This window comes from Lithobates pipiens, unplaced genomic scaffold (genome assembly GCF_037356315.1).
Source record: "Lithobates pipiens isolate NorthernLeopardFrog02 unplaced genomic scaffold, aLitPip1_a1.2 Scaffold_8, whole genome shotgun sequence".
In the NCBI taxonomy this organism is placed as follows: domain Eukaryota; kingdom Metazoa; phylum Chordata; class Amphibia; order Anura; family Ranidae; genus Lithobates; species Lithobates pipiens.
In genome coordinates, this window is record NW_027507903.1 from 456,787,141 (window position 1) to 456,800,088 (window position 12,948).

At 45.2% G+C, this 12,948-nt stretch overlaps 1 protein-coding gene across 1 annotated transcript in view; it reads left to right on the top strand.

Annotated features, from left to right (window-relative positions):
* Positions 1-2,933: 2,933 nt before the first annotated feature.
* Positions 2,934-12,948, top strand: part of POLR3B (RNA polymerase III subunit B) — a 157,526-nt gene continuing 147,511 nt past the window's right edge. The window contains exons 1-3 of the mRNA XM_077468461.1: positions 2,934-3,083; positions 11,340-11,372; positions 12,453-12,509. Of these exons, the coding sequence (XP_077324587.1) occupies positions 3,012-3,083; positions 11,340-11,372; positions 12,453-12,509 (162 nt within the window). The 5' untranslated portion in view covers positions 2,934-3,011. The remainder of the gene's footprint in view (positions 3,084-11,339; positions 11,373-12,452; positions 12,510-12,948) is intronic.

The window sequence follows — 12,948 nt, forward strand, 5'->3', positions numbered from 1 at the left end:
CGTTCTCATATGTGCATAAAACATGGACAACAGACATTCAGAGATATAGATCATGTATCCTGTGGGAGGGGGGCAGTGAAAACAGGCGGTTGATCTGCATTTTTACCACCTCCCCACTGGCCAATAGGGATAAGCTCCGGCGTGTTCGCACACTCCACGTGTAGAGCCCGCCAAGAAGTCGGCGTATCGCTTCGCTCATCACAGGCAGTGAGACATTGCCCGATCTCTGCAGCCGCGCATCGGGGCAATGTCTCCCTGCCTGTGATTAGCGCAGCGCTGCGCCGACTTCCACACACACACACAGGAGAGGAGAGAGGGCTCGATCTGCTCCTCTTCGTCCCGCCCTTACGCCCCTGTGTCTGCCCACACTCTAATCCCCAGCACTGTGCCTCAGAAAAGGAAAGTTGGGGCCAGAAAGTCCAGCATACATCTCAGATACATCTGGATGAGAGTTGCTGACTGCCAAGGGGTGAGTGAGCTCACCATCCTTCTCCCTCCTGCCTCTGAGTGAGTACACTAAGGTAAATCAGGGTTCTGAGAGCACCCCTTACATCAGAGTTCCCCTTTACATCAGAGTTCTCAGTGTTCCCCCTTAAATTAGGGTTCCCATAGCATCCCTTATGTTAGAGTCCCCAGAGTTCTTCCTTACATCAGAGACTGCAGAGTCTCCCCTTACAGTGTAAGGGAACTATTCGAGTTCAGATATAAAAGGTGAACTCTGAGGATTCAGATGTAAAAGAGGAACTCTGTGGACTCTGATGTAAAAGCGGGACACTTGTGATTAATTTCATATGATTAGAAATGTTATTTAATTGCTAAATATATGTATAGTTTATACGTATATACTATAAAAAATATTGCTGTGCGCCGCTAATGTGTTCGGGTTTGACTTGAAGAAAGGGTGGCAACCCTAATCTCTGCCTTCTGTATACCTCCCAAGTTTTTAAGATGGGAATGAGGCTACTAACCCAACTCCAAAGTCGCGCGACTTTCAGTGCAACTTTGGAGTCTGACTATGATACAACTTTGATGTGACTTTTTACACTCTGTGGTAAGGATGAGCTCTGGTGTGTTCGCACAGCCCATGTGCAGAGCCCGCCAGGAAGCCGGCACTGCGCTAATCACAGGCAGTGAGACATTTCCCGATCTCTGCAGCCGTGCATCGGGACAATGTCTCACTGCCTGTGATTAGCACAGCGCCGTGCCGACTTCCTGGCGGGCTCTGCACGTAGACTGTGCGAACGCACCGGAGCTCATCCTTACTCGGTGGCAATGGTGTATCAAAGTCAGATCAAAAGTAGTGCAGGAACCTTTTCTAGAGTCAGATAGACTTGTGTAGCATCAGTTAAGACAGCTCTCATAGGGAAACATTGAATTTCATATGTCATCCGACTTGGGTAGGGTGACCAGACATCCCCAGTTTCCGGGGACAGTCCCCGGATTGAGGACACTGTCCCTGGACCAAGTCTGTCCCCGGATTGGATTTGAACAGGGGCTGGGGCAATTTCAAAGATAGTCAGTGCAGAATAAAAAAAAAAAAATCTGAATTACACTCCCCCCTCCCCCCCCGCCACTCCTACTTGCTTAAGGGAGTGTATTTTTTTCCATTATCTGTGCCCCTTTCTGATGATCATGTGCTGGTCAGTGTGGAGGGAATATTTCTTCAGTTTCGGGTGCATGCCCATTCAGCTCCGCTTGCATGTTCTTCTGCCTTGGCTCAAGTCCCGGCCAGCTGCCAACCTGCTTATCTCCTTGCCTTCCTCGGCGGAGTGATTTTCCTCCACTCCCCATCCAGTAGTAGCCGGGGCCCGGAGAGTGAGACTTGACAGGCTGTGAGGCAGGCGGCAGCGGCGATGGCCAGAGAGCGCTGATTGCCGCCATTACTAGTAAAAAAAAATAAAAAAATGTCCCCGGATTTCATTCTAAAAATCTGGTCACCTTAGACTTGGGGTCTCACAAGATGGATCCTATGTCGCATCAGTGTGAACCAAGCCTCAAGGACACCAATCAGCAAAAGTATGTAAGGTATAGAGTGCAGTTAAAGAGGCTTGAAAGTCTCAAGGTTTTTCACCTTAAAGAGGAACTCCACCCAAAAGTGGAACTTCCGCTCATTTGTCTCCCCCCTCTGGTGCTACATTTGGCACCTTTTGGAGGGGGAACAGATATCTAACAGGTACCCTTCCCTACTTCCATGCCGTGGCGCATTACATCAGCTCATTTGTATTGGTATATTGTTTGTACTCTCATCTTTTGATCCAATAAACTGAGATCGAACTAAAAACACGCAGGTAGAAATGCATTCGTACGCCTCCGTACTGCGTTTCTGTGGTGTGAACTGGCCCTTAATACATATATGTTTGCACATTTTATGCATGTGTTTGATTAATTTGTAGATGAGTTTAGGGTGGTAGTTATATTTCTTTGAATTTGTGGCACATGTACGCAAATGTAAGAATTTGCAATGCTCATGAATGACTTTGCTACACACTATTTTTGCATGTTTTATGTAATTTTTAATATGCTTTAGATAAGTTTAGAAGGGTTGTTGTTATTATTATAACGTTATTTTATATACAGCACAGAGAACTTTCACTTATATACAAAGTTAGTTGCAAACTCTGAAGAAACGCTAGGCAGAGGGAAAATTCATTTTGATGAACTACTACTGTATTCTGAAGTAAGCATGGGAATGCAGAAGCAGACATATTTAATCCAGGCAAGACAAGTAGACAAGTGTTACAATGCAAGATTCTAGTTCAAATAAAGCTCGTATGTATAGTTAGGGGGTAACTAGATATAGACTGGGGCACTGAATAGGTATTCTTAATTTTTTTCTAGCGTGAACGTGAATGGAATCTACCCTCATCAAACATGGCCGTCTAGTGCGTTCTCTTGGACTAGTCACTAGAGAGAGGCGGAACGTTCGCCGCTTGGCTCCTGAGCTGGTGGGAAGATTTTAGGCGGCGCGCTGCTCAGGTCTTCCATGTGTTGGGGTTGCAAGAGAAGCTGACATGGAGGTATTAGAAGAAGAGTTTGGAGATCTCAGCCAGCAGCAGCTCCTAGCTCCTGTGGACACAGTGGAGGTGAGATTACAGGCTGCTTTCCTTCTACCTGCATCTACAATATTATTGTATGGACGTGTTCTTATTTATGCATTGTTTTACTGTGTTGATATGCTGTCAGCCAACATGTAAATAGTTTTGTAGTAGTAATAATAATAATAATATTATTATTAATTAAGGCCCACAATTTCTGTATGTTCTGTGTTAATAATCGACACACGTATTGTACACCTCCTCTAGATTTCCTTTAGATCTATTGTTCTACAATCTGATTGGGTAGTTTAGGTAGGTTGTCATATATTGTTTTGACAGATCTAAATTTAATTGTACTGTCAGATTTTTATATTGTAAGGTTTACCATAAATTCATCAAAAGCACACATTGTAAATATTTTGTTTGCGCGTGATGGTGTTAAATCCTATAGGAGAGTTTTATTGCTTTCTGTCTTCCATTGGGGAGATTTGCCTTCACTTCCTGTCCGAGAGACACAACAGGAAGTGAGAGTGATTCTTTCCAAAGGGAGCCCATTTAGCTGTTACTAGAACTTACGCCCCATGGGAAGATTTCACTCGCCTCTTCTTCTTTTGATGACAACTGTAAAATGTTGGACTTTCCATCAATTAGGTTCCATTCGCACCTGAGTGTGTTGTGGCACGAAACACTCAACAAGAAGAATTCCGTGGTTTTCAGTGGTGGGCTGTGTCTCTTGTAGCTTGATGACTGACACCTGCCTAGAAGAAAAAAAAAAAAAAATTGCATGTTTTTGGCCTCATAGACTGCAATAGGAATAAAAAAAAAAAAAAAAAAACCTGTCAAAATGTGTTTTTGCAGTGTTTTTTTTTTTTTTTTTTTATAGACGTTTTCATAAAAGTCTGGGGGGCCAGAAAATGCATGTGCCTGCCCCAGAGACACTCCCGTGTGGCACATCACTCCTAAAAACGCATAAAAAAAAAAAAAAAAAAAAAAAAGCCTCAAAATCACCTAGATACGCTGAATGTGCGTGGCACTTTACTGTCCCAATGGCCATGGTAACCCGGACAGGTAGAAAAGGTAAATCCTAGACAAAAAAACATGGCAGGGCTGCTAACCAATCTTTACTAAAGCAAAGTTTTGGCGTTATATGCATATTAGTAAAAACTCTTTTTTTTTTTTTTACATTTTTAAGCCTCTTGCATAGGGGCAGTGCATCCCTCCCTGTGTTTTAATGCGCTCAGTAGGGAAAGTTGCAGCATCCTGTTGCCTATTGATGTTTATGCTGTGGCTGGATGGAGCTCAGTGCTGTACTTAATGGTACTCGCATTCAGGGACCAATGCCCGTAGCGCAGAAGACTTGAGTCCTTTGCATTTGTCCCTAAACACACGGGGCCCTAAACATGGGTACCACACAGTATAGCGTTCAACTCTATCGAGCCACAGCCTGGCATGGACTAGGCCAGCCTTTCTCAACCTTTTCAACACAGAGGAATCCTTGAAATAGTTCTCTGGTCTCGGGGAACCCCTGCTAAAAATTAGAAATCTATAACTCATGATTCATTATTGCGATGGTCAGTGGGAAGAATTGGTCCTTACATTTGTGGTCATTGGGAAGAATTACCTCTTTACAGATAGCTAAAAATATCAATGGTGTCAGCGGGAACTTATCTGAGAGGCAGAAATTGCCCAATGCTGAAGGAACCCTGGTTGAGAATCACTGGCCTAGACTTTCAAAGGCTGCAGGCAGTGGAGCTAGGCGCTGCATCTAGATCAAGGTTTCTCAACCCGGGTTCTTTCAGAGGTTGTTAGGGGTTCCTTGAGCAATTTCTGCCTCTCAGATACATTCCCACTGACAGCAAAGATCCTTTTAGCTATCTGTATGGGGGTAATTCATCCCAATGACCACAAGTGTAAGGAGCATTTATCCCACTGATCATCACACTATTGTATCGTGAGTTGTAGATAAAGTAATTTTTAGGGGTTCCCTAAGACCGGAAAGTTATTTCAGTGATTCCTCTGTGTTAAAAAGGCTGGTCTAGATGGCCTCATGTGCAAGAGACCTTAAAGCGGGAGTCCGCGTTTTTTTTTATTTTTTTTTTAAAAACCAGCAGCTACAAATACTGCAGCTGCTGACTTTTAAAATAGTGACACTTACCTGTCCAGCGCGCCCGCAATGTCGGCACCCGAAGCCGATCTCTCGATCGTCTCTCGGGTGCTGCCGCCGACATCTTGGGTATGGGAATCAGGAAGTGGAGCCTTTCGGCTTCATTTCCCGGTTCCCTACTGCGCATGCGCGAGTCGCGCTGCGCAATAAGAATGGACCCGCTGCCTCTGGGATATCTGTGTTTCCCAGCAGGCAGCGGGGGACCTTCGGAAAGGGGTGTAATGTACGCCCCTTTCCGCAGAGAGCTATCCCGGAAGTGGGTGCAGATACCTGTGCTGTACAGGTACCTGCACCCCCCTCCCCCCTGAAATGTGCCAATTGTGGTGCCGGAGGGGGGGAGGGTTCTGATGAGCGGAAGGTCCACTTTAGGGTGGACCTCCGCTTTAAGGTGTTACTAAAGAGGAAGTCCACCCGTTTTTTAGTTTATTAAAAGTTAGCAGCTACAAAAAGCATAGCTGCTGACTTTTAATAAACCGACACTTACCTGCCCCACGGTCCAGCGATGTGGCCGACCAGAGGCTAGCTTCTCTTCCCCCTCCTCTCCTCGGTGCTGTCATGGTAACTGTGGGCACCTGGCTGTGACAGCTTATGGCTTCATGGATGTGCTTGCACTGTGCATGCGCAAGTTGCGCTGCGCTCTCTTATTGGCCAGCCGATCTTCTGGGACCTGAGTTGTGTCCCAGAAGATTGCTGGCAGGGCGAGAGGAGGAGTCACCTAGGCGGCCGAAGATAGGAAGTGGGACAGGAAGCCCCACAAAAAAAAGGGTACATGGGCAGATTAAAAAACACAAATTGCTGCAAAAATGCATTACATGCATTTCTGCAGCTTCTCCATTGAAGTATATTGAACCAATAAAGCCCCATTTTGCTTTAAAAGTCCCCGACCCTTTCAGATGTGAATGTGTCCCATAGGAAACCATGTAAATGAACTATAGTGCATTTCTGCAAAAAGCACCATAAAACAAATAGATGTGAACCACGTCTAAGACGTTTAGTAACATAATGGGGTTAACAAAAACTAAAATTAGCCCTTTATAGTAGAAAAAAAAGCAGAAAATCACTACTGTAAGGGGTTAATTTTTTTTATTTTTTTTTTTTATTTTTTTTTTTAATTCTATTAGAAATGATACATGCATTTGTACAAGTCCCTGGCTTTCATTAAATTTTCCTGGTGTCGGGGGGTTAATTTTTTTTTATTGTAGAACAGTGAAAGTAATATTTACAGTAGTGATTATTTGCTCTTTTTTTACTATAAAGGGCTCATTTTAGTTTGTTTTTTTGTTTATTTTTTGTTTTCCCCATTATGTTACTGGCTGATCGATTATGAAAATAGTTATCGATTAATTTCATAATTGATTAGTTGTTTCAGCCCTGCATATTATTAACTGGACAAAGGAGGTCACCTGATAGTAATTGGGCACATGTGCAATATCAATTGAATGTAGGGGGCCACTTTTATAGCATTATCGCTCTTTCACATGGGGCGGATCCATGCTTACCCGCCCCATGGACATCCGCTTGCTCAGCGGGGATCGCTCCGTCGATCCTCGCTGAGCAGGAAGATGACAGGTCCGTCTCTGCACACTGTACAGGGACGGACCTGTCAGAGCGCTGCTCTCCCCTATGGGAAATTGGATGATGATGGACCACACAGTCCCTCATCACCCGTTCCAATGACGGATGGAAAAGTAGTTTTTCTCCTCCGTCTCACACTTTTTCGGATTGGAGCGGGTCGGATGTCGGCAGACATGTGGTGCTCGATAGACCTCTATGGAGCATCCGTTCAGGTCCACCTAAAAAACTGACAGGCGGACCTCAACGGATCGTTCATGTGAAAGAGAGGCCTTAGAGCCGACATACATGCACATAAGGAGCTGGATTCAGGAGGCCACCTGTTAATGTTAAAGCGAGTACACATGTACGTTATGGGCTGGCTGTGAGGAATCATGGGACATGGAGTCTCAAAGCAGTGAGGACTTCCCAATCCGGAAGTTTTCGGAAGTGTTGCAACAATAGAACCAGCCGAACAAATTTTAAGTGGGCAAATGTACGTTTTTGGGACAAAATACTGCTACATAGCCTGGTGATTGTTAATAGAAGCATTACACTAAAGGGAAAAATGCTTATTACAGTGAGTGATACTATTTTAATTATACTAAAAGTCTATTTTTTTTTCTTCATTTTAATAGTAGTGAAGGGTCAGCGCAGGGTCAAATAATAGTAATACTTCTAAAAAAAAAATAAGGAATATATTTACCTTTTTTCAGCAGTGTCTGGATTTACAGGGCTTATTTTGCCTTTTTAAAGTGGATAGTGTGGCAGCACGCAGGTAAAGTCACCTGGTTGTATCCAGTATGGGAAATATGTGTGCCCTAGATTCAGGCTTTATGCAGACTTTTACAATTAGAGGGGAAGAGTTAATGAGCCCAGCTGAAGTAAGTGGGCTCATTAAGACCTCTACAAAAAACCCCAGCATGCTTAGGGAGATGCTCCATCCTGGAACCAGTTTTGTGTTGTATAGACTGGGGAGTGTGATATCTGTTGTGTGCGGTGAGTTAACGCCTGTGTGGCAAACCTCTACAACAGAGACAGGGACTGGTGCAGCACAAGGCTGCACTCAGTTGTTAGACAGGGAATCTAAGTGTGTAGTTAGAGGTCAAGCTGACCAGGATTTATTTTCATGTTTTATTTTTGTTTGGCTGTTATATGTATAACTGCATGTAGCATAAATAAACCGCATCTTTTGTTTTTTGCACCTACAACGCTGTCTGCTGTGCCTGATTTTGTGTTGTGAACCCATCCAGGGGGGTCACACACACCCGCTGCCGAGCTAACCCCTCACAGTAGCAAATACTCGCCTTTCCTGCCCATGCCAATGAATGCTAATGTAAAGCAGAAAGTGCTAGTTCACATCAGAATCACACAGGAATACGTTCCACGCTCCTGTGAAATTCAGTGTGATGCAATTGAATCGTCTGAAATTCCCCCGGATTGCAGCAAAAGTAGTGCATGCACTACTTTTAGACCCCTTTCACACAGGCAGTTTTCAAGTGTTTTACTAAAAATGCCGCCTGAAAACCTCTCATGCCTCCCCATTGTGAAAGCCTGAGTGCTTTCACACTGGGGTGGTGTGCTTGGGGAGAAAAAGTCCTGCAAGCAGCATTTTTGGGCCGGTTTGGGAGCGCTGTATTCAGAAGCACGGCAACACAGACATTTTTACCCCCTTCTTGGGGGTTAAAAGCACCCCGCTAGCAGCTGAAAAGCACTGCTTACATAGCTGTAAAGCACTGCTAAAACTAGCGGCACTTTACCGCTAATGGACTCTCCTCCCCAGTGTGAAAGCAGCCTCATAAGAGTAACTGGATTACATGTTAATGTGTTTTTGTGTTATGTTCTGATGTGAATGGGCCCAAAAGCCTCTACCCGGATAGCAAGGAGAACTTGCCATGAATTTATGGCAGTGTTGAATTGTAAGTCTTGTTAACTTGCTGCACATTTTTACTGGTAAGTTGTGCACTTGCAGAACATTGAAGCACAAGTTCTAGTTGACAGTTTTCCAAATTCAGCCGAAGTGACCCCCTGTAACTGAACCAGAACTTGCAGAACGTTTGCAAAGAAAGTTGATCTGGAGTCATGCAATGCAGACTTGCAATTGTTCCACAAACTTGTGAAGCCAGGCAAGTTTAGGAATAGCTTAGCAAGTAATATTCAAGCTTGAAGCTCAATTGCCTGCTATCTGGGTACCTGAAGAAAGTACCGTATATACTCGAGTATAAGCCGAGATTTTCAGCCTCTTTTTTGAGGCTGAAAGTGCCCCCCTCGGCTTATACTCGAGTCATCGCCGTCTGACTGCTCGATCAGCGTATCGAGCAGACAGACGGCGGACATACTACAATTTGAAAGCCGCGCCTCCTTCTCCGCCTCCGCCTGTGATAGGCGGAACACTGAATTTCCCAGCAGCCTGTGTTCCGCCTATCACGGACATCGTCTCATCCTCGTCCGTAGTACGAGGATGAGACGATATCGGTGATAGGCGGAACACAGGCTGCTGGGAAATTCAGTGTTCCGCCTATCACAGGCGGAGGCGGAGGCGGGGCTTTTGAATTTTAGAATGGCCGCCGAGGCGATCCTGGCAAGGCACGGGACGGAGGCAAGGCAAGGCATGGCACGGGACGGGACGGAGGCAAGGCACGACACGACACGGGACGGAGGCAAGGAGGCAAGGCACGGCACGGGACGGAGGCAAGGAGGCAAGGCACGGCACGGGACGGAGGCAAGGCACGGGACGGAGGCTCGGGACACAGGTAGGCTGGACACACACACACACACACACACACGGACACACACACACGGACACACACACACGGACACACACACACGGACACACACACACGGACACACACACACGGACACACACACACGGACACACACACACGGACACACACACACGGACACACACACACGGACACACACACACGGACACACACACACGGACACACGGACACACACACACGGACACACACACACGGACACACACACACGGACACACACACACGGACACACACACACGGACACACACACACGGACACACACACACGGACACACACACACGGACACACACACACGGACACACACACACGGACACACACACACACGGACACACACACACACACGGACACACACACACACACGGACACACACACACACACGGACACACACACACACACGGACACACACACACACACACGGACACACACACACACACGGACACACACACACACACGGACACACACACACACACACGGACACACACACACACACACGGACACACACACACACACACGGACACACACACACACACACGGACACACACACACACACGGACACACACACACACACACGGACACACACACACACACACGGACACACACACACACACACGGACACACACACACGGACACACACACACGGACACACACACACAGGGATGGATGGATGGAGACACACACACACAGGGATGGATGGATGGAGACACACACACACAGGGATGGATGGATGGATGGAGACACACACACACACAGGGATGGATGGATGGATGGAGACACACACACACACAGGGATGGATGGATGGATGGAGACACACACACACACACACACACAGGGATGGATGGATGGATGGAGACACACACACACACACACACACAGGGATGGATGGATGGATGGAGACACACACACACACACACACACAGGGATGGATGGATGGATGGAGACACACACACACACAGGGATGGATGGATGGATGCACACACACACACACAGGGATGGATGGATGGATGGACACACACACACACAGGGATGGACGGACACACAGGGACGGACACACACACAGGGATGGACAGGCATGTCTCACCCTCGGCTTATACACGAGTCAATAAGTTTGCCAGTTTTTTTGGGGGTAAATTGGGGGCCTCGGCTTATATTCGGGTCGGCCTATACTCGAGTATATACGGTATCATGTCAGGAGTATTGGATGCTGGACCTCCAATGAGCTCAGCGCTTCCTTCTCCCAACTCCTATGTCACTACTGTGTCTTGTAATTATATTGGTGTCAGTGGGAGGACCAACTGAGCGCAGCGGATGAGGGGGAGTTACATGGAAATTACAACTTTCAAAGATTCTTCAGGTGGCATTGTCTCTGCTCTAGAGTAGCATTTGGCAACACAAGCAACAGTAGAGATTAGCATTTCTGACCTTCCTCACTGCTGTACGGAGCGGCTCACAGCAGGGGTCCGGTGCATCCCTGTTCTCCATTTCTCTCATTTTGAGAGCTGTCACAGTCTCTTGACATGCGAGCTGGGTGCGCACATCCAATTCGCAATAGTGTGAACCTGGCCTCAAAGGAAACCCCCCACACACATTTTTATTTTATTGACAGTCTCTAAGCTTCTGTAAATGTTGGAAATGCTCTACATGTTTCTTTTAACTCTGTAGGTAAACTAGAATCAGGATGTCGGTACTAGAGGCTACACCTCAGTCAACAATCACCGCTCCAACTTTAATATCCATACAGCTTCAGCTTCTTACCTGTGGATGTCTGCAATTTAAAGATGCCCTTGTAATATTTTTATTTTCTCTTGCAGGAAAAATGGAAGCTGCTTCCAGCATTTCTTAAGGTAAAAATTACTGATTTCCATTGTACACAAGTACAACATTCTTACTTTCAACCGAAGAGTATTACTCAATACCTTGTAATTTAATCATGGATTTCTGCAGGGTCCTATGGCCATACATGCATATAGAGGTCTTTCAGCATGTGGAAAATCCGTAGATTCCTCCATCTACACTAAAAAGTGTGGCAGAAGGAATTTCCGCTGACAGCTGTTTAGGCAACTGCAGCACCTGCGGCCGCCTGCATACCTGAACGATGACTGCATCTGATAGGTGTTGCTTTTCAAACAATCATTTTTAAATTTGTTTGTTGACCTGATGGGGCTAACCAGTGCCCAAGTTTCAGCCGATTGAACAATTTCTCCCTTTTTATTATTATTATTATTATTATTTTTTTTTTTTTTATTGATTCTTGTGACCTTGAAAAGTTTCCTAGATTTTTCTATGTTGCCACTAAAACAGAAAATAAATAAAAATTTCCTCTATGGGGATGCAGATTGCAGTAAAAGTCTTACAGATGTTCAAACCTTCATTAATGTTTAACAAAAAAAAAGCAACAGTTCAGCTTCGTGAAACTTCAAAGTTCTACCTTGGAGTGAAGCTGCACACACACTGCAAGGAATAACTGTGTGTTTAGGTCTAGGGGAGAGTAAAAGCACTTTTACTTCCCTGATCCACCACTCCCCTGCAGGTAGTGCTTGCCAAGCTTCGATTGTAGAAAATTGTAGACTTTTCCTTCAGCGTCTTCATTTCTAGTGAAGGACTCTGCATTGGTCTTGTTGGCGTTAAGACTTTAGACCTCTAGAGTACAGAGGAGAAGAGACTATAGGGACAGGTCTAGCAGTGCAGGGAAGCGGAGGAAGGAGTGAGTAAATCCATTATAACTAGTCCCCTAGACCTAAACGAACTCTTACCCTTGCAGGTTGGGGTCAGCTTTAATGCAAAGTAGAATTTTATTTCCTGGAGTTGAACTAAAAAAAAAAACAACTTTTTTGCCTTTTGATATGCTAATCATTATATTTATTTTCGTGTATCGAAGGAAGATATTTGTGATTTCTTCTTCTACCATTGTTTGCTCCTGACAGGTGAAAGGTCTTGTGAAGCAACACATAGATTCTTTCAATTATTTCATCAATGTGGAGGTAAGTGTTTTTTTTTTATTTTTATTTTTTTTATTTTTTATCTTTATTGTTAAACTGAGTCATTTAGTGGTGTAAAAGTACTCGGCAGCCATTTTGGCTTCAGACGAGTCTAGTCGGCTCCACCCTAAAGGCTTGTTTCGCACCATGCAGGCTTGATGCAGGGGCACGTGAAAAACAACGTACACGGCTTTCGTGCATTTTAGTGTAGGTGCTGGTGTGACCGTGCCCTAAATTTGCCTTGATGTTCATTAGGCATTGCTCAATATAGCAACAGCATGTGAAAATACTTCTCATCTTTTATGTTTATAGTTTTATACAATCTATTTCCCTGAAAACTGTGTGTTTATACATATTGTGTGATAATGGGTGGTAGTAACAGCCTTTTTATTAGAATACAGAATTGTAATATGATTGTGTACTTGTAATGTGATCAGTAGGA